The sequence below is a fragment of the Aulonocara stuartgranti genome (genome assembly GCF_965226115.1).
Source record: "Aulonocara stuartgranti genome assembly, chromosome: 12".
In the NCBI taxonomy this organism is placed as follows: domain Eukaryota; kingdom Metazoa; phylum Chordata; class Actinopteri; order Cichliformes; family Cichlidae; genus Aulonocara; species Aulonocara stuartgranti.
In genome coordinates this window covers 17,533,205-17,555,549 of record NC_138948.1, presented here as the reverse complement: position 1 = coordinate 17,555,549, position 22,345 = coordinate 17,533,205, and the positions used below count along the sequence as shown (strand labels likewise).

At 39.4% G+C, this 22,345-nt stretch overlaps 1 protein-coding gene across 2 annotated transcripts in view; it reads left to right on the top strand.

Annotated features, from left to right (window-relative positions):
• LOC309719040 (netrin receptor UNC5C-like) overlaps positions 1-22,345 on the top strand; it is a 187,146-nt gene that overhangs the window by 150,834 nt on the left and 13,967 nt on the right. The window contains exons 5-11 of one of the 2 annotated variants that reach the window (XM_082554813.1): positions 723-903; positions 3,132-3,299; positions 3,564-3,728; positions 8,334-8,390; positions 15,877-16,068; positions 19,997-20,214; positions 21,699-21,834. In XM_082554813.1, the coding sequence (XP_082410939.1) occupies positions 723-903; positions 3,132-3,299; positions 3,564-3,728; positions 8,334-8,390; positions 15,877-16,068; positions 19,997-20,214; positions 21,699-21,834 (1,117 nt within the window). The remainder of the gene's footprint in view (positions 1-722; positions 904-3,131; positions 3,300-3,563; positions 3,729-8,333; positions 8,391-15,876; positions 16,069-19,996; positions 20,215-21,698; positions 21,835-22,345) is intronic. The other variant, XM_082554814.1, reaches the window with a different exon arrangement.

The following is a 22,345-nucleotide window of genomic DNA, read 5'->3' as shown; positions in this document are numbered from 1 at the left end:
GGGCATTTTCCTTTCCTTTACAGCCACCCAAGGGTTCCTTGTTGTCAAGGGCCCACTGTAAGTGAGGGTCATTCAGATTTCAAGTGTTTAATTCCTGTGACTTGGTGCGTGAGCAGCTTCCTGGTATTTCATTATGCACAATCAGTCTTATTATTGTTTCCTGCCTCATAAAACACATTAATTTGCTTGTAAATTTGTAATCTGTAATCTCAAGGATTTATTCATGAGAGCGGTTTGGGTTACTTACAGTACAAGATGAAGCATGAGAGATCATAAGACAGATTAGGGAGCCGCTAACGGGCGTCCTGTCCTTCAGCTGCTTATTTATTTATTTATTTCCTTTGACTATTGAATATGGCATGTTCTCAAAGCTTTTCCTCATTGAACCATCAAAAAAGATGACAGCAGCACGCTTTCTAAGTCCTACATCACTCCTAAAAGTTTCTAAAAACAAGATTAAACCCAAGAAAGCTTTAATATTTGTATTCTTATTTTATCCTCTGGATCAGTTATGAAAAGAAGATTTGAACCTAATATTATAATTTCCTCTACAGGGAGTATGTGTTGCAAAAAAGGCGTCGCTATAACTTACTAGATATCTTGTCAAATTTAAATTGTTTCACTTCATGGCAGTAATAAACTAGTCCTCTGTAAAACGTCTCTTTGCCTATCATTGGTGTAGAAAAGACATTGTCCTCATTTACCCTCTGAATGTCCCCTAGGTGGAGTGGTTAAAGAATGAAGAGGTAATCGACCCGGCGGAGGACAGAAACTTCTATATCACTATTGACCACAACCTGATCATCAAGCAGGCGCGTCTCTCTGACACAGCCAACTACACGTGTGTGGCCAAGAATATAGTGGCCAAAAGACGAAGCACTACAGCCACCGTTATTGTTTATGGTAAGTTTGTCGGTATGTCTTTCTGTGTGTGTAGGTGTGTGTGTGTGTGGCTACAAAAGCTGTAACAATAGGATTTGGCTTATACATATTTTTAATGTGTGCTCTAAACTTTTTCATTTCTGATGTTAGAAATATAATGATATGACACCTTTTTTAATGCTTTCTTCAGTTATATCGAGTCTCTGATCAGCGAAGCCAGCCCCCATCTGCCATGTGAAATTAGCTCTACTGCCGTGCCAACACTTCCTCTTCGCGATTGTCTTGATATTCTCACCTCACCCTTGACCTCACCCAATTAAAGCCCTCCAATCCTGCCTTTAGTTCTAAATTAGAACATGTGGGCTTTCCACATGTTCCCACTTTCTGCCAAGATTCCCAGCTCTGCATAGATAAAGCAGCATATGGCATAATAATAGCTGTGAAAATCAACAACAAAAAACATCTTTAAATAGCTCGCTAAACTTCTGGTTCTCTTCTAGTGTTGCTTTGTCTAGAAGCTGAGAGGAAAGAGTTTGTTTGGTGGAGGCCCATGCCTCATACAACTTAATTTTTCTCCCCCTCCCCCCCCCCCCCCCCCCCCCCCACACACACACACACACACTCTCTCTCTCGCTCTCTCACACACACACACACACACACACACACACGCAGTGTCTCTCTCAAAATATAACACTGACTCCATTCACCAGCAGGACTGTTTCAATCAAAATAACTGAGCGTGTGTGCCTGTTCGATACAGACAGCAAGAGATGGAGTGGTTTGACACTGATGTATCCTTACAAAAATAGATTGTTCAATCTGTGGTTCAATCTTCTCGGCTCCACTAGGGCCTGGCTGACACTGTTGACAAGGTGAAACAGTAGTGGAAAAAACACAGGAGGGGGGAAAAAATGAAGCAACTATAGAAAGAAGGGCGAGAGGTAAGGTGAGGTAGGGGAGAACAGCGGAAGACAACAACTGAGTGAGGAAGAAAAAAGCCTAAAAGCTGAAGGAAATGCATGACAAAAGTGTCTGTGTGTGAATTTACTGGTTACTTTCTGATGATACATTTCTAATTAGGTCTTAGGCAAGGAGTGGGCACTGTCCACTGGGCTGAGACAGAGCTGTCGAGATGCAGCAGTGGAATTTCTACCCACTCCACCCCTCCAGATGCCAACTCTCTCTCATTCTAACTTTATAGCTGATTTCTCTCCTGCTGCCTGTCTAGTCTGCTCTTATCTTTGTCTGCACTATCCTGCCACATTTTCTCTTGAAACACAGAAACAATAATGCTAAACAACAAAGAAACAGCTAGGTCTAATTACAGGAGGATGCAGATGCATTTTACAGCAGCACAAATGAAAGACATGAGGCAAAAAGAAAGAGACAAAGGAGGTGAAGAGTTTCAAAGAAACCATGGAAAACAAACCGCAGGATTCATCCAGCAGCAGTTCACCTCTCTCTCTCTCTCTCTCCCCTACACCGGGTTAAGCAATTTCCGAGCCCCATGATAACTGGTCATTTAACATGTGTTTAGCCAGCTATACAGCTTAATGTGTTTGCATATTTGTGTCAGTCTGTGCCCTTCAGTGGGAATATTTCTGAATGTAAGCACAGCAGTGGAAAATCATGCTGCAGTAGCTGCAGGCTACTTGAAGGGATGCAGATTGTCTGTGTAGTTTTGATGTTCAGGAAAATCCAGCTCTTTTGCTTAAATTTCAACTCAGCTTCCAGACACATGCAGCCTTCTCTAAGATAATTATTTCAGTTCAATAAAACGGCATTTTAAAATCACGGATTGCATCATCATCATTTTTTTTTTTAATTATCTCAGACAATCTACAACATATTCACTGATTCAAGTAGTCATAAAGATTGAGTTCAACTTATTTTATTGACTGTATCTGCATACAGTATTAAGCTATAGAAAGCTATAGAAATCTTCAGTCACTAAGGAAAATGTGCATTCCCCAGCTGGTTGGAGAGTGTATTTTCTCGAGGTTGCTGCACCACCTTAGCAACCAGTGGTTGCCAGCTAATCTCTAGGCCTGTGTGACTAGGCCCTTAGATTCCTATCGTTCCAAATCATGGTCAATATAATAGCGCCAAGCTCTGGGACACATGGATGAGTGGACCACAGATACCCAGAAACCCTTGCTAATATGGTATCTTCAAGAGGGTGGGCGTTACATAGTTAAGAAGTGGATAAAACACTGTATTCATTAAGGGACTGATCTCTGTTTCCGCAGTGAATGGGGGCTGGTCGACATGGACAGAGTGGTCTCCGTGTAACAGCCGTTGTGGAAGAGGTTTCCAGAAAAGAACCAGGAGCTGCACTAACCCTGCCCCTCTCAATGGAGGACTGCCTTGTGACGGACAGGCTATACACAAACTGCCCTGCACCACACTGTGCACTGGTATTCTGTTCTATTCAAGACTGTTTCATTTAGAATACTTCTTTCCATAATACATCCTGGCATATTGTATCTGTATACATTTGGGCAATTTTTTGTCCTGTGCTCAGCTTCTGCATTCAATTTCTGTCTTTTTATGTGTGTACTCTCCCATGCCACATTTTACAGTGTTTAGGAAATAATTGAATCCGTTATCTTCAGTCTCCTCCTTCTAAACCCTCTTTTTTTCCGTCTCTCATTCCCGTGGTCCCCATCCGTTCCCTCTAGTGGATGGTGTCTGGACAGATTGGAGCAAGTGGTCAGCCTGTGGAACAGAGTGTACACAGTGGAGGAGGAGGGAGTGCAACAATCCAGCTCCCAAGAATGGTGGAAAGGACTGCGAGGGTCTCGTCCTCCAGTCTCAAAACTGCACTGATGGACTCTGTATGCAAAGTAAGTGGATAAATAAGGTTGTTGACATTTGTTGTTGACAATGTGTTCAAAAACCTTTGCCCATGAACAGAAGCCAGAGTGAGTGAAGCTTAGGAAGACAATTAATGGCTTCATTTAAACCAGTCAAAATACCTGCTCTGTATACTGTTTTTAAGGCACATAGTAACACCAATATTTGGAGATTAAAAAAGATGACATAATGGGCAAATTATTATTATTATTATTATTATTTTTTTTTTTTATCTGCAGTCTCCTCAAAAAATTGATTCCTGATTTGGTTTAAACATATGTGGAAAAACTGTTTCTTACCTGTGCAGTTGGGCAGCTTCTCTTCATCAGTATTCTTTTTCCTTTTTCTTCATTACTTTCATCGCTTCCTTCATTTCACCATTCATCCTCCTATTCCTTACATTTATGTCAACATTTTAAGCCTTTTCCTCTCTGCCCCTCTAGTTTTATACCTTTGTCTGCTAGCTAGTGATTTGCTCCTTCTCAGCCCTCCACTTTCTGCCTTTGTGTGGAGATTTATGAGAGGGTTTTGAATGACTTTATTAACCTTCCACTTACCACTTTCATGTCCATTACCTCAGTCAAAAACACTTGCTTCACAAGGAAAGTAATGATAAATAATGATGTGGAACAATCATTGAAATCCCCCCCTCCCCCCCAACACTTCTGACATCATAAATCACAAATCTTAAAATTACATGAAAAACGTGGGCTGAGTCATAATCTTACAAGCAGCAGCAGCTTTTTTCCAAGATGGAGGCAATTTTGTTTGTTGATTTGTTAGAATGGCGTTTTTTACTCCATGTGCTCAGAGTAACTGGCAGACATGCATGTAACATACTACAGAGTGAGAGAGGGGCATGACAGTGTATAAATGTTCTGGAAAGGCAGACATACAGACTCATTTTCACATTTCAGTTCTCAGTTTTCTCAGCTGTGAAAATTATTTGTGGCTTATCGATAAAAATAGGGAGAATTATTCTGCTCGTCTTGAGTTGATTCACAAAAACGAAGTACTCTAAGAAACTTTAGAATTAACCTGATGATAAATACTGTAGATTGACAATGATATTGGACCAAACCAGCAGGTCATGGTGCCACTCAGCGACATGTGCATTTGAACACCAGAACTTTTCCTTCAAGTTTTTTTCTTAATTGTTTTCTTTTTAAGGAGAAAAGAGCCTCACCTGTTCAAAGCATGGTCTCAGCCCAGCGTACCATAGGTGTCCCAGGATACATCTAACTGTGATCGAGACAAGAGTTGCAAAAAAGGTTTAATTAAACTGTAGATTATAATCTGACTGTATGGGTTATGAACATACAAAATATCTGTTTGTAGCTTACTGCTGGGTAATTGGCTTAGGCTACTGTTACAGCTGGCTACGGTTCAGGAAATAGACTACCAATCAGAAAGTCAATGGTTCGATCCCTGGCTTCTTCAGTCCACATTTCAAAGCGTCCTTGGTTGGAGTACTGAACCCAAAATGAGCCCTAATGTCTCCGTCAGAGTGTGACTGTGTGCATGATAGTTAGAAAAGCACTTTAAAGCAGCATGGAATAAAGCACAGAGTGAATGTGACTTGTAGTAAAAACTGCCTTGAGTGCTCAGTTAGTGGAGAAATGTGCTATATTCAGCAAGTAGCAGTCCATTTACAGTCTGAGATAACACATATCTGGATTGCTAAACAGCAGTTCAGATGTGCCGTATTTACAGAAATTATACCTCAACTTTTATTCTTTTTTTCCCTGAATCACTTGGTTATGTTATGCATGTTCATGTTAACATAATGTCATCATCTTGCTGAATTTTATCATCAAAGTGTTTTTTAAACAAGTGAGCTTTTTATTGCAGGTTTTGATCATTTTAAATGTACTTAAATTTACTCTCACTGAAGCATTTCTGATTCTTTTCAGGGAAAATATATGTACTTTATCACTGAACACAAAAGCCTCCAGCTGGAGTTGTTACTTGCGCGAGCATCTTCTTTCAACAGCAAGAATGGAGGGAATAGTAGTGATGATTCAATAGATGGGCTATGCCATGAGCAATGGAATAATATGATATAATTCCCTAAAAAAAGCTTTGCAGTAGGCATAGTATTGACAAATCTTACTCTAGCTGCACCATGGTGCATTGTATACCCAACTCCAATCCATTTAAGAGATTCCCTGCAGCCTATAAGGTATGGCCCCAGAATATGGGATAAAACCAAGGGAAGTATAAGCTTAGGTTCATTTCCTGTAATTGATTTCCTGTCTTTAAAACGGCTGCTCAAAGATGGGTTTATGCCAGCACTAATGTTTCTACTGTTTTCTATGCATGAACGTGTATTAGAAGGAGATTCTGTATGCAAAGCATTTTTCAGATACTATATTTGTGGTATATTTGAAAGGCGTGGAGTGATTCCTGCTGGTTTATGAACGACAGCTCTTTTAAAATGTGGCCTTTAAGCAGCAGTTCATTAGTATGGCAGGGCAGTTCTTATTTGCTGCCTTTAAAGACTTTAAATTGTAACTCGGAGGTTTTCAGGTCTGATAATTTATTCTCAGTGATTGTGCTGGGGGTGCAGTATTTTAGATAGTGGTCTGTAATTGACTTGGTGCTCAACCATACTTTACTCTACACTCCCTCTTTTTCTCTTTCTCGGTCGCGTCTACCATCTCTTGCTTTCTTTTTTTTTATAAAGTTATTCAACCCTGAGAGGCATAAATCCATTTGACCTTACTTCTTTGCAGCATGGAGTGACTTCTCTTTGTTTTTGTTTGTTTCATTTTCTTTATCTCTAAGTTAGACGCATGCATGCCTGAGTGTTTGAGTCTTTCAGGGGTTTTGGAGCCGTTTGTGTTGTTTTATATGTTCTGGCCGTTTGACATTTCTCTGACACATTGATCAGGATTCTTGGAACGGATTCACTCAGACCTCCACTGTGCCATCCTTGAGTGCATAATATTTTACTCGCTGCCTGCTCTGTGAGCACACACACGTGTATGAATGCAGATGCTACTGTACTTAAAAGTACCCGGAGACTCTGGCAGTTATGTAATCTAGTGTTTGGATAAAACACTCAGGTGTGGGTTGTATCACACAAAATGATGAGCAGTGTCAGCAAGTACAACACAGCATCAAACAACCCATCTCCCCATTGAGAGCCCTGTTCTTCCCCTTTGTGTTCCTTCTTATTGTGGCTACATTGTCTTATTGTTTCTAACCCAGCATGCTAGCTGTTTGCCGCTCCTTGTCTAAAAGCTTTGCCCTCATCCACTGTGCTGTTTTTTCTCTCCATCGTGCTCGTGTTGGGTCTTTCTGAATCATTTTAAGCTTCATTTTACACCCACCATATTTTCATTGTTATTATTTGTTTGAACAATTGCTTTATAATTGAAGTATGATACATTTTTTATCACAGTGTGCTGCTGCTACTATAATCACTGATTCAGATGTTAATCATTGTGACATTTTGTTGCAGTCAACCAAATGCAGCCAGTTGCTTGTTGTCTTACGCCCATGCAAATTCAAGTATGAAACCTAAATTCCTGGGCTATGTAGCCCAGCCCACCTGTACAGCTAAAGCAAAACACCACATTAAGCCTGTCATTTGTCTTGCTGTTTGTTTATATGTGCTTGTCACCCCACTTAACCTCGCCAATGTTTCTCGCTTTTTAGTGCTGAATCAGTGTTCCACGATCAGCTGGTCTGGCAAGAACCTTTTAAGCACACCATGTAGCTATGTTGGCTTTATCAATTATACACCAGCGCTTCAATTATACATCAGTACATGAGTGGTTTATCTGTGTCATAGACCTTCTGTCTGCCACAACTAAGTGAACCACTCAGAATGACACAGCAGTAACTGAATGCATCCAGGCTTCTTCATGATAAGATAAGAAAGATAAGATTAATTTTTTTAATCCCAAAAGTTTCAAAATTGTTGTGTTGCAGGAGACAGACACAGGGAAACAGTGTAACTTCTTATGAAATAAAAATGAAGACCTTATCGAGAAAAAATGCCACAGAAAGTTTTAAAAAAATGTACAGAAGGAGCTTAAAAAAGTAGAAAATACAAAAAAGTTAAGAGCAAATTAAATTAAAACCTAATGAAATATGTAAAACATCTGTTCTTGTCGCAACAGAGCTGAAACAGATGTCAGACTAAAAGTGCTGCTGCCATTCAGCAAGCAATGCTGGTCACCCTGTTATAATCCATAGCATTCACCATAAGCACAAATATCTACGAATTCAAAGTAAATTCAAAGAGGAACATCAACAGAGGGGAACAAAATTCTCTTGATTGACGATAGCTAGCAGTTCCGTCTTTAGGCCACTTACATGTACCATAGCTCAGAGTACACCGATTTTCACAGCCGGTGCAGTCTTTCCACATTTCGTCTTACTGCTCAGATTTGTGTGAAGATCCTGATGCACAATGAAAGTCTCAATGTGGTCTGTATGTTTTCATTCAACCTCGATTTTAAAGAAAGAGCAAAAAAAAAGTCTAGCTCAAGGTCTGTGTCCTGTGATGTTGGTCTTATTTTGTTTTGTTTTTCTTTTCCCTTCATCCATCATTCCACCATCCCTTTTCTTTTTCCCATCCCAAGGTTCATTGTTTCAGAAGTCCACTGAGTCCAAAGAAAAGAATGAATTGGGAATTCCATGTAAGTCAATGTTTTCTGTTTTACCACCATCCATTTTTCTTTTGTCTTACTCATCTCAGTGTTTCTTTGATTGAGCATTGACCTTTGGCTCATGCTTTCTCTTTTATTGTTTCATGTCATTTTATATTACCGGATAAGAGCTCTGCTGATGTCTTACATCTGTTGCCTTGATGTACAATCAACTTGCTGTGCTTATCAAGGAAGTCTGAAAGCACAGTAAAGTCTACAGACAGCAGCATTAGCAGTTCTGAAATGTAACCCTGCTCTTAGACAAAGGAAATAGTGGTGGTATCTTTGTTTTGTTGCATACTGATCCCTATACAGATTTTACTTTACAGGTTTTAACTTACAGTTGTGTCCTCTACATTTCTTTCTGGGTGTGCATGTCAGTGTGTTTCCATCCTTTAAATTACAAGCAAATGCTGCAAAACTGTACTGATGTATAATTAAAATCTATCCTCGAAGGATGAGCAGTTCTAGCTATGGGCAGAGTTTTGATGCCATTGCAGTACATTTGAACTGAACCAGAAACAGTGGACAGATTCTACATACAACATCATACAAAAAAGTTAACCCACAGACTTAAGGTTATGGAATTATGCGTTGAAACATGGTGTCATGCTTTTATTTTGTGTAGCTTTACATTGTATTTGTCTTGTAATGGACATCTAGTTAGACATAACCAGCCTTCCACGATTGCAGGAGGTACCTCTTGCAAAGTCTACCCCATAACAGTGACAGTTTCCGTTCATTAACTCGATTCTTTCCTTTGTTTTGTCTTATAGCAGTGAATCGATTCAGCATCAGTTTACTTGACTCACAATTTGTGAGTTTGTTGCAGCGGTTGCCGTTTGGAGAGTAGCCAGCCAGCTTTGAATCATTGCCAAAGTAGGCAATTTGCCTTCGTTCTGAACACTTACTTTGTGTTTACAAGCTTATTGGCTCTCATAGAGCTCAGTGCGCTTCAGCTATGGACCCTGAACTAGTTCAGATTTTCAATCAGTTCTACTGAATTGACCCCTTCTCCTTTAGTGATAATTTACAGGAGGGCACAAGATTACCTGGCAAGGGTATTACTATTTCAAGAGGTATGGGTGCTTCTTAATGAGTAATGAAAAGAATGAATAATGAATGAAAGGATTTAATAAATATATTAATCAGTTTTACTTGCTATCCTACTTCTTTATTCCACACTGCTTTTGATTTTCCGCCACCCTTTTCTTTCCATCTCACTTACTATTACTTATAGAACAACAGAATTTACTACACGATAATGAAGGAGACAGAAATTGAGAGGTGCAAGAGGCAAAAGGACCTCTGCCACTTGTTATTACTCTGCTTTTTACTTCTCATTGCAGGGGCTCTCGTTTTATCTTCAAAGCGATCTATGTTTTTCTCTTGTGTGTTCTAATGACTCTCGTTCAGGCTCTGCTGCAGCAGTTTTATCCTACGGTGCTTTGTTAGATGACTAGTCCTAGATGGATCAAGACATGGAGAGAGCTAAAAATGAGACAAAAACAGTCATACCTCATTTAACAGATTGCTACAGTGTTTCATTCAAAAATGCAGGCAGGAACGTAAGCTGTGGGAAGCTTTGAGAGCCACTAATCACCAAACTGATCCTGCTTTCCCCGAGTATCCCCATATGGAAAAGAAATAGTAAAAACTTATATGTGATTACTCATGAAAGTGGCCACTTTCATGAGTAAATCATATAAGGATTACATGATTTACTCATGAAAGTAGCCACTTTCTCATTACTTTCATACATTGTTTTAGTAAGTATCCAAAACATACAAGTTTCATTATATAAATTTTCATGGGCTCTTATATCTGTTTTCACTGTTATATGCTTTTCATACAAGTTTCACACAAGACAGATACAAACTTTATAAGATTTATATATATCTTTTCCATATGGGTCATTCCAGTTGCGGCTTGATCATTTAATTTAATTTTTGACAGTTTTTTTTAATCCAGTTTATATTTCATAAGTATAGTTGTGCTGATACTGATGTGTCCTATTGCCCACAGTATATGAGTAATTTCTTTTTTGTTTTCTTTTTTATTCTTTTTTTGGGTTATTATCATTTTAGTTTCCCCTTCATAGTTATTTTAACTTGCCATAGCATCCAAGCCAAATAAGAGACTAAATAATTATGAACAGGTGCTGACATTTCTCTTTTCAAAACATCCTTCTCAGCCATTTTTCTCTGATTAGAAATCCAGTCCCAATAAAGCTGCTTTTCTCTGCTCTCTTATTAACAGGGTGTCACCACAACAGGTAGCTCTACTCTGTTTAATTTGGCTGATTTTTACGCTGGTCGCCCTTCCTGATGCAACTCCAAAAGAATCTCAGACTCCTCCTTGGTGAAACCTGGGCTTTTTTCCTTGTTAGGTGAATACATAAACCACTATACCAAGAAGCCATGGTTTAATAACTTACAGAGTAGATTTACCTTAACAACATCCGTCAGTCACACCTATGATAGGTTTCACAATGAAATCCCTTGTCATTCCTTATGGTTGCATTGCATTCACTGTTGACAGCTTCACAAGGGAGGACAGCTGATGGCTGATCAGCTCTTATCTCAGGGTGGTTCATAAATAGAGGCTGAAAAGCTCAAAAAGCAAATGTCAGCAAAATTATTATAATTTGAACGGCTTCATTATGCATTTGTATTGTACCTTGTTTGTTTTGTGAAAATGTGATTTAGCCATCGTGTGAAAAGAGAGATTGGTAGTATTTTATTATTCATAACTGTGGCCAGGATACACTGAGAGAGGTCATAATGTCCCATTCAGTTACACTTCATTAAATATCAGCAATTACACTGTGTTACAGGGTTAAAGAATGCATGAGCTCTAATGACTTTCCTTGCAAACTTTGTTGTAGTCATAGAATTACACCTTCTGGCTTTATTGCCTTTCAAGTGATTCCATATTTTATTTCTTGACACTTTTAACCATTAAGTTTTTTTCCCCAACCATTCTTGAAGCACAGACACATTTAGAAATGACTGCTCACTCTCTCTCACCCCCCCTTTCAATCACCCCTGACAGTTACTTAGAACAGATGCATCTGCCAGGAGTTGGTGTTGGTGTCCGCATGTTTGTGCCAAGCAAGATCAAAAAGGCAGTTGAATGAGTTTCAAGTAGTGATTGTCCACAGTTCTGCTTTGGATGCAGATCACAGAAAAGATAGAGATGACTTAATCTGAGTTATCCTTGTTTCCCCCTTCTTTAAATCCTCGCTGTGGCAGATTGGACAGACTCCGAGAATGACAAAAAGCTGGGCCAATTGATAGACAGTGATCCGTGCTGAGTGATGGTGGACCGGGGCTTCGTTCCGCTAGCCCATGTGTGTTATCGACTGCATGTAAAACTGAGTGTGTGTATAATTGCTCCAAATTCCTGGGTCTTCAGGTTTGTTCACATGTAAGCACGTGTAGTGTACAGTGCCAACACTGGCTGATGCATTTGGTTCCACACTACATGTCACTAAATCCTCAGAGATAAAGTCAGTTCAGCTGCAGCAGCTATGATGCAATGAGTCGCTCAAATCTTGCTCCCAAAACAAAAAAGCAACGTTGGCAAAATCACCTTGGCTTTGCAGCTAAGCCGCATTTGACATTACACACATACTGTGAGCACAAAACAAACATGTACAATTTAAGGTATAACTATTGTGCAAAACAACTACATAAGAGTAAAATATTTTACATTTTGTGCCATTCTTTAATAAAATCTAACATCAGAATCAAATACCGAGGTCCACCAAAGCATTACCAATTGGAAATACATTTGCAAAATGACACTTTTAGACCCCAAATGGGCGTTATGTCTCCACAATTCAACTGTATGAGCACACTAATGCCTCCTAAATTTGTACAAACCAAGCATTCCCACACCACTGTCAAATCTTTAACCACTTGCATGTATATCTGTTGTGTGTGCGTGTGTGTGGCCTATATATTATTATTAGTGTGTGCATGTGTGTGTCTCCTGACCTTTAGAAGATTCTGTCTTCTATAGAGAGGCTGTCAGGTAGCACTTGCCGGAACATCACAGATGAGGTGTTTAAATGTTTGTCTTCCTTCCCAGGTGATTTAGTCATTATTTAAGTCATTTCAGGTCTTTTTGTTGAAAGGTACATATTTTTAATCTAAATCCAATTTAGCTAGCCGTGCTGGTGATTGTGTTGAACATGAAACTGCTTGTCAGGTGCAGGGGAGGGGGTATCAGGTAAGGGAGAAAAGGCGCAGGAAATAGACATGTCCGTTTGTGCGTATCTGTCTATCCATTCACTGTGACCCATAAAAGTGAATATCGGTGTGCATCTATCAGTCCTTAGTCAGACTGCACTCTGTTCAGTTCCTTTTTTTAGTCACAATCATGTCAGAAAAGTGTGGCCTATTATGCAGTTAGTCAGACAACAAAAGAGCATCAGAATTACAGAAAAGGCAGTTTTCAGCCCAAGCAGCACTTTGTGTTTTATGTGAAAGCACAATGAAAATGAAAGACTAAAGAAAGAGATGCATACAGAGAGCTTAGACAACTTGAGTGCCCAAGAAAAGATACTGTGCATTAGTGCTTTTTTTCACATTTCTAAAATTGTCATTGTCACTGGGAGAGAACATGGGACACAATATGTATTTTATTACTTAGCTCAAATTTTTAAAAAGGTCTCATTTTTGATAAAGGTGTATTTTCACTCTTTTAAATGTCTTTTTTCATAAAAAAAAAAAAAAAGACACACTGGGGTTTTGAATAGTCTATGAAATAAGTGACAACTTTGGAATCAGTTCTGTTCATTTACTTTAAAAACGGTCGTCTTTGTATGAGTCTCACTAAGCACCATTTATAAGTGCAAGTTTGTCATATTGTGATGGTTATGTGTAAGTAGAAATAAAAAGACAAATCTAGGACAAAAAAGGGAACGAATAAAAAAAAACCCATTTGGTATCAAGCAGTTGTATGTAGGTTACTCAGGCAGGTGGAAGCTCTAATGGGACATGTTGTTTCATTCATCTACAAATCAAACAGATGGAAACAGAGGGAGTCAGAGAGAGGTGTGAGTTACTGAGGGAGCGAAAGATGTAAAGGGGACGGGATATAAACTGATAGAGAGTGAAGAAAGGCTTTTAAGTCCACTGAGATAAAACAAGTTACAGTCAGTGCATACACGCAAACACACAGATGCACTCAAACATACATTTATATTTTGAGAACAGGGCTATAGCCTAGTTAAAGTGTCCCAAACCACTGTAGGAGACTGGGATAAGTGAGCTGAGAAGTGATGCTTCTTGAGGCTTTCTGACTTTGCATGTGCTGTGAAGTTCTAGACCTTCAACTTAAAGTAGACACAAGATAAAGTTTCTTTTAATAGATGGGGATGATGATGATCATAATTAAGATCAGGGAATTGGTACTTAAGAGGATTATCCAATTCTATTCCCCTTTGGCAATTGCAAGGACCTTGATAACAGGGCATCTTTACACAGCAAGGAAGTTGGGGCATCGGGGAATTTTCGACAGGCAACATCAGAATGAAAACTGGTAACTGCATGTCACAAAGCCTATTTGAGGTAGACTTTGAAGATTTAAAGGTGGTGCTCTGCGTCTGTGCTAAATCTGAAGAGCAGATATTTGGCAGCTATAGCAAACAGCCACAGTGCTGTAAATCTTGTCGTTAAACACAGATCGGAGGTTGTAAACGCAAATTATAGGAATGATTTTTTTCCCCTCTGCCACAGTGTGGCTTGTGTGACACACGAGGCGCGGTCTTTCCGAAGTCGATCTAGACAGCAGCATTCAGTCAGTGAGACCGTTCGTGTGGAGGCAGGAACGATGCTTTAGTCCACGGCAATATTGACTGATCTGCAGAAGGTTGTCTCTGTTAACTGATTCGTTGTGTTCTCTATAAATGGCAGGAGAAGGAAAAATAGCTACAAGTGACATATTCACGCTATAGGCTCACACCTAATGATGCAGTTTACTGTTATGTGAGGCAAAGTGAACGTCTCTACGTTCTGTTGTGAAATATTTTGTTTTAAAAATGATCAAAAGCATTACACTGCTTCTAGTGGGATGGTCAACATTGTGGTGTTTGCCAAAAAGGTCAGAATCATTTTTTTGTAATGAACAAAGTGCCCAGAGAGACCTTGTTCACATCTCTCTCGAACTTAACTTTTAAAAAAGGGGGAAAGCCTGACCCTCGTGTTCGGTTCTCGAGGGACACTAAAAGTGGCTCATAGCTCCCTCAAGTGGCAAGTGAGTAACCAGCAGCGTCACAGATGACCTCTCCTCTGTGAATATGTGCATCGTGTGTTAGCATGTGTAAGCGTGAATGTTTGTGTGCCACATTCTTTCATGCATAATCAAGTTCGTGCTTTATGAACTTGTTCTGATGCGACAACAGCAAATCCTTTAGCAAATGACTCAGGCTGTTTGTAGCTAAAAGCCTGTTATCTGCCTCTCAACTTTAAGGGTGGATTAAAAGCAGGATTCCTATACTTTTCAGTCTTCTTAATAGCTGCAGACAAATCCCCTCCCACCCGCTACACAGGACATGATTATGAGCAGTTCTTTAACAGTGAGAGTACACTAAGAGTTTCTCAGGCACTTTCATATTAAATATGTAGGCTTGTTTGTTTTGCTGCTTTGAAGTTCAAGTGCATTCCTACTTCCTTTGCCTGCTTTGCTGTTATCTCCTCTCCTCTGCTTCTTTCCTTTCCTCGCCATTTCACTGTCTTCTCTCTTCGCTCTCCTTTGACTTTATCAGCCAACCTCTTACTCTCCTTTCAGTTCATTTCTATTCACTTGCACTCTCCATATGTGTGTTCTGTCCACAGATTGCCTTTCCTTCCAATTACATCCTCATCTTCATCCCCAGCGATCTCGTTTCCTTTCATCCTTTTCTCATTTCTTCTCCTCTTAAGTGTGTCACATACCTTTTACCATCTGCATCAACCATCAGTTAAAAATTTAGATCCGTCTTCTGCTTCAAGATGTGCCTCATGAATGACAGTTTAACCATTGTTCCAGCCAGAGTACAACTGAAAATGGCTGTTAGGACCCCCCTGTAAAATAATTAACAGCCTTATTAAGTTTCAAGAGTTGGTAATTTTCTTTTTTTTTTTATGAAAGGTGTCTTTGTCTGTGTAGACAAATTATTATATTACACGAGCTGGAGGGCTGTTTGAAAGGTTCAGTTGAAATGAAACCCATAGTACTTGTCCTTTGAGTCTGAATTGAAGTATGAGGTAAAAGTGAAACTGTCAAACACAAATTACGAATGACAGACTCATAAAAGTATTTTATTCTCTGTTAGCACCCTACTGCCCCACAAGTATTATCTAAGTTGTTTATAGCCACTTACATTTCTGATGTACAGTTTCTCCTAAGAAGGTATTTAAAGTATGAATGGGTCTTGATTCATCAGTACGTGTCTAACATGGTCTTCTTCTCTCTCGTCCCCCTCCAGCTGCCCCGAGCACAGATGATGTGGCGCTCTATGTGGGGATAGTGATCGCAGTGATTATGTGCCTGGTCATCTCCGTCATCGTGGCGCTCTTTGTCTATCGCAAGACGCACCGCGACTTTGACTCTGACATCATTGACACATCGGCACTAAATGGAGGCTTCCAGTCTGTTAATATCAAGACAGCCAGATCAGGTAATGAGCGTTTGACATTTGATTTTGAGGGGAAATACAGAAACTCTATACAGAATGTTTACAGTATATCTATCTATATATATTTATATGCATCCAACACAAGTTTAAAAGCAATTTTGTTCTTCTTCTCCGACGCAATGGTGTCTTTCTAAAGAAAAAAATGTATTACAATAAAGACAGTACAGCAAGTTCAATCATTTTCTTTATAAACCACCTTGAAGTGGTATTTAAATGCAGTGAAATTATTTAGCCTGTGCAGCTGCCTCAATGGTCCATCAATATTGGTATGACAGCAAAACAGAAACACTACAATGGTTGGAGACAGAATCAGGGTCAGCTGGAACTCTTTCAAGTTGACTTATGTGATGTACTTATTTATATTCACTGTATTACCCTTATAGATGGCAATCAGCACACCCTCAATGTCAAAACAAAAAGTTTTTCTATGTAAAGCTACAGATTTTGTCAAAGAAGGCTGGTGGCTTTGAAGAGAACTTTAGTTCCTCTCCAGACAGAGCTGTCTGTTTGGCAGGATAAAGAGGAAAAATCTATCTTGGTTGCTCCAAAATCCTGTTTCAGTCAGACTACATACAACCTTACTTCAAAATATCCCTGCTATGCTCACTTTAAACCGATTCTGAAGGCTACTCAGGCTAGTCGGATAATTGCTGTTAAGTAGGAACTTGACAGCAAGGGTCTGCCTACCTTGTGCTCTCTCAAAGAGAGCACTAGAAGTTGTCCTAGAGTATCACTATAGCCAATGATTGATACAATAGAGAGATAAATACACAGAGAGACTGATAGAAAACAACAGATATGACCATTTGTCAATTGAAATATTGTTGTGTGTCCCATCCACTTTAGAGCTTTGACACTAGTATTATTTTGTTTCATTTCTCTGCTTCCTCTGATGGTTTGGATTAATCTCTTTACACCTGACACTGCTCTCCTCCATCAAAGAGTCTCTCTCTGTCACTCTCATTCTGCTCTTCACTTTTTCCCCCTCGACCTTCATATCTGCACATTCAGTTCAATCATATTTCCTGTTTATCAGCATCCTCCTCCCTTCATCCCAGTCTCCATGTCTCTGTCTTCCCATAGCTATGTGACTCCAGCCACAACAGACACTCCCTCATGTTTATCTTCCTTTTAAAATGGAGCTATATTTCACTGTCTGCTGTCTGTATTGTCATTTCTTCCTCTCTGCACACGTCCACAGAGTTAAAAGCTTACTGGAAAAGCCAGGAAGAGGAAGGGAATTTGTATTAATCAGGTGTCAGTCCAAAGATGCCATTAGGTCGGGTTATTCTTGTAGAAAGAAATGACATAAACACCTTGATTTAAAATCTCTTAACACAGACCTGCACAAACGCAGTAAAAGTTCGCCTACGTGAAGCGAGTAGATCCTACAGCCAAACATGTATTCATACATTTCCACAACTTTGAATGACACACTCTAAAAGAAACTAAGCAAACGCTCAGTCTGTTTTCATCATAGTCAGCTGCACTTTATGGTCTCCATATGAAAAGCATTTTTGAAAAGGGTTACATTTGCAAATATTTCAGGGTGTTCTTTAACGGTGTGTTCATTTGTGGCCGAACATTAACATTGAAACCATAGTGTGCATGATGAGGGTGTGCAGTGCTAACTGGTTAACAGTGAGCTAAAATGGTTGTGCATGACTGCGCATGTGTGTGTGGACAGGAGAGGAGTAAACTTGTTCCTATGTGTAGAGACAGTGTGACATTTTATCAGTAAAACATTAGGATGCATGTCACTCTGTGTTGAGGGACCATTTCCGATTACAATTAATGAAGAATTATGTCCCAGCGTGTTTCTCTCTCTCTCTCTGACTCTCTCTCTCTCTCGCTCTCGCTCTCTGGCTTTCTGTTAGTTGTTAATTAAATTTCAGCAGGGATGATTTGGCAGGAATACCCGCTGGCTTTAAGGGTAAACAGCCTGGTGATAGAGAAAGGAAGAGAGTGATAGGCAACAGATGTGTGTGTGTGTGTGTGCGCGTGTGTTCGTGCATACATGTTAGTGGTGGTGGTGGGGGGTGACAATGAAGGAAATTTAAAATTAGAATGGATGGACTCTTAGAGAGAACAACAGGTTTTCTGAGCCCAAAAAAATAATCGGGATTTGTTCCTTAATAGGTAACTGGTCTTCTTGTGATCTCAGTCCCAATTAAATCTTGAATATTTGCAGAATTTTCTGAGAGGGGTTTGTGTAGAAGTAAGCTCTGTTGTGCTTCTGCCCTTAGGGTAGCTTCTGTGCTTCTAACGTGGTTATAGCAAGATGGTTCTACAGAACTGTTACAGGGCTGCTCGAAGCACATTCACTTGAATGGCTTTGATGAAGTTTAAGTAAATGTCCGTCAGCAGAACTATCTAAAAGCACTGAGGCTAACATTCTAGCAGACAAAACATTGCTGTTACTGTGAGTGATATCAAAGCATTTGTAATTACTTAACTATTTATTTTATGATTAAAAAACAATAGGTCAGTACTGTATGGATCCTAAAGAAGCCATGCGTGAACCTGCTGTTGCTGTGGTGGTTATAGCTATAATTCAGTGTCTCATGCACTTTTATTACCATACAGTATTGATGTAGTGTGCATGAACCTTTTCACAATAAGCACAACAGGAAATCAACAGGAGAGCCTTACCTATCCTTCCCATGTATAGTGCATGTGGCACATGTTTATGGTGTGTGTATCAGTATGTGCTTTATAGTGTTCGTGTTGTTGGTACACAAGGCACATTTGCATGTGCGAGTGCTTTTGTAGTACCAACCTGTGACAATGCACTAGTGTTTTGTTTATGACAGTGCTTCTGTGTGTAAGTGGGCTGCTTGTTTGCTTGCAATACATCAAAAGAGTCAAGATTCCTCCATTAGCATACGTCAGCTGTGCCAGCTTAAGAAAGAGCAGGGTAAAAACTTCAGGATATACAAAGACTCTAACACGTTTTGCAGCCTCAGATCAAACTATACAAGTCAAAGGATAGGGTTTTTTTTTATTCATTTGAATTTTACTGATTAGAAGTGACAGACTTCTAATTTTTTAAATATAGTGTGTTAAACAGTTACTTTGTTTATGGGAGACTTTGTAACTTACTACATCTACAATGAAAGATGTAGTAAATCAGAAGCGTGTGATGACTAATGACATGAAAAACAAATGAGAGGCTCTGAATGTTATTCAAAGATCAAGGTGCCTTTGGCCTGAATTATGATTGAAATGACAGCATTCAGTGTATTTTCAAAAGTAACATAGTCTGATGATTTTAATAATGTCATAAAAAATTGTTCATATAGTGTATCATCACATAAATGTATATTATGTATTATACCTATTCCAAATAGTGGAAAATAGATACATGGATGAGTATTAACACAAGTTGAATGTCACTCTGTACGCACTAATGTTATTTCGGTTTGGAAGAAAGTAGACTCTGATGAGAGTTTTAAGAGCTTATAGCACAGCTTGAAACTGAACTGTTGTGTTGTGAGATAGTTTTGATAATACACATGTTTAACTCCTGGAGATTTGAGTGTTTTTTGAGGTGAAGTAGAAGTCTCTTGCTCTCTCTGTCTCTCTGTTCAGCAGCCATGACTAGTCCTTCATGCAGCCAGGTCATGCCCCCGTGTACAGCAGTGTATTATCCCAGACACTGATAGCTTATCAGCAGCCTTGACTGACTCTTCTGCCTCCCCCTTTTTCCTTCTCACTGATCTTGCTACAACTTCTACACATCTGTCCCCAGCTTCACGCACGCACGCACACACACACACACACACACTGCACTATACAACACCATAGATTTACTTTAGCTGGTCTGTCTTTTCCCTGAACCGCTCTGATATCATGTTGTAAATTCTCTCGTGCTTCTGTCTCTCTTCTTGTGTCAATTTTACCCCTCTAGCTGATTTGCTGACTGCTCCGCCAGACTTAACAAATGCAGCTGCCATGTATCGGGGTCCAGTCTATGCTCTTCATGATGTTTCAGACAAAATTCCAATGACCAACTCTCCTCTCCTGGATCCTCTTCCCAACTTGAAGATCAAAGTGTACAACTCTTCTGGACTGGTCACACCTCAGGATGACCTCGGAGGAGACTTTACGTCTAAATTGTCTCCTAAGGTAGTGTTGCCCAACACTAATATCCTTGAGCTTGTATCTTTTTTTCTGCTTGAAAGCATTTTGTGTGATCACAGTAGGCTATTTCCTCCTGTCTGTATTTAATCTGCAAGAGCAGTGTGAGAGATTCTACAGCACAGCACAGCTGCGCATGTCTTCCCAGTCACATGAAGACACTACACACCATTAGTATACATGCGGCTAAGTGCCCCACTTTCCCTCCCTGCTCTGTCAAATACATGGCATGCATACTAGAGTCAGTTGTCACAAATACAGATGAAACCGCTCAGTTTCATCACAGCACCTGTCCTCAGGCAGTACGAGGGCTGAACTCTCCATCTTTGAACTCTACAGATCAGTTGCCACCTTTTGATGATTTTATCTGTTTCTTTTTTTTTTTTTTTTTTTTATAATTGATCACATGCTGTGTCTAATGACTGACCTTGCCAAGGTAATTTGTGGATTTTTTTATTATTTATTTTCTTTGTTTATAGTCTGATGTGTTCATCCTTAGTTTAGCGACGTTAGTTCTTCTCAACTTTGTGTGATGCTGGAGTAAAACAGTGAATATCAAATCCTTCATTTACATTTCACCCTGAGGTGATCATGCATCACCCCCGTCCCCAGGCAGATGGAGGTCTTACCTGTGGCATCATAATGAACAGAAAAGGAACTTATGCAAGTAAAAAGCATAATTGATCAATAAAGTCAAATTTTAGAAGAAAAGGGACCGATTACAGTTCCATTGTAATTCTTGTCCTGACAAAAATAAAAATGAGATTGACACAGTGAAACTTCTCTGGACTTTCATGAGATTTTTGCTTTTGCTTTTGCTTTTTCTTTGTTTTGTTTTTGCTTTAGGCTACATATTTAATGTGATCCGACGCGAAGTCTTTCAGAGGAATTCAATCCTTTAAACCGCATTGCATTCTTTTTCTCCTTATGCATTTTTGAACCTCATTCACCCTTATCGCTTTAAGCTTTTGCATATTGCTTTTATGCATAACGGTGGACAATGCCTGCCCACATAAAAGGTCTATTAAAAAAAGATACTTATTACATGGTTACTCTAACATTGTTTGCAGAAAGAGTCACGCATCTATTCATGTTCTTCTTGTTTAAAAGACGTGTAACAGAGCTTTCAAAAAGTAGTGTTTTCAAATGTGAATGTAGCTCTGCTGATTTGTAAGTGTGTACAGTGTGTATCTTCTTCCTGTGCTGCTGTGGGTTTTCTCTGGGAGCTTTGGTTTCCATCTACAGGCCTAGGACACGCATGTTAGCTTGAGCTCTTGGGTATGAGATAAACAAAACACTTAAAGTGCACAGGATAAAGCACTGTAAATGTTGCTGGTACTATAAAGTGCTTTGAGTGGCTGGTAAGACTAGAAGATAGTATATAAATGCCAGGCCAATTTGAATAGCATGTGTCATATACAATACTGTAATGTTTTGTTAATATCACTGTTACTGTTCTTTTATCAACATAGGTAACTCAGTCCCTGTTGGATAACAGTGACACCATGAACCTTCGCAATCAGAGCTTGGCCCGAACACGAGATCCTTCCTGTACTGCTCATGGATCCTTCAACAACCAAGGAGGACACCTCATTGTACCCAACTCTGGTAAACGTCCCACAAGTGTTTAACAGCAAAAATGGTTCCTGTGCAGTGACAAGACCGCAAACAGGGAGAGTTGTATCATTTTTCTTGCTGATTAGTAACAGTAATCAGTAACAGCGATCACAGTAAAGTTAAGAATATGTGGCAATGTTTGTTTTAGTGATTTATTCAGATATATTTCCTCTACTGGCCTCTGACTTCATTAGATACTTAAGCGTGTAAGTACCTTTGTTGATACTGTTGCGGTCAGATTCATATGATTTAGTGATGAACCAAGATTTCAAAGGAAAAAAAGAATAAAGGAAAGCAGCAGCTGTATTAAGGTAAAGATGTGTTGTGTGACCTGTTGATGAAAAGCAGCTTTCAAAGGCTGTGAAATATTGCATTGTAATGGAGTATTTAAGACAAGGTTTTACATGGGTTGCCTTTAAAAAGATTATCATTATGATTCATTACTTAATAAAGTGATGATGGGTTTCACATTCAGTAATTCAGTTGTGCATGGTGAAATTGA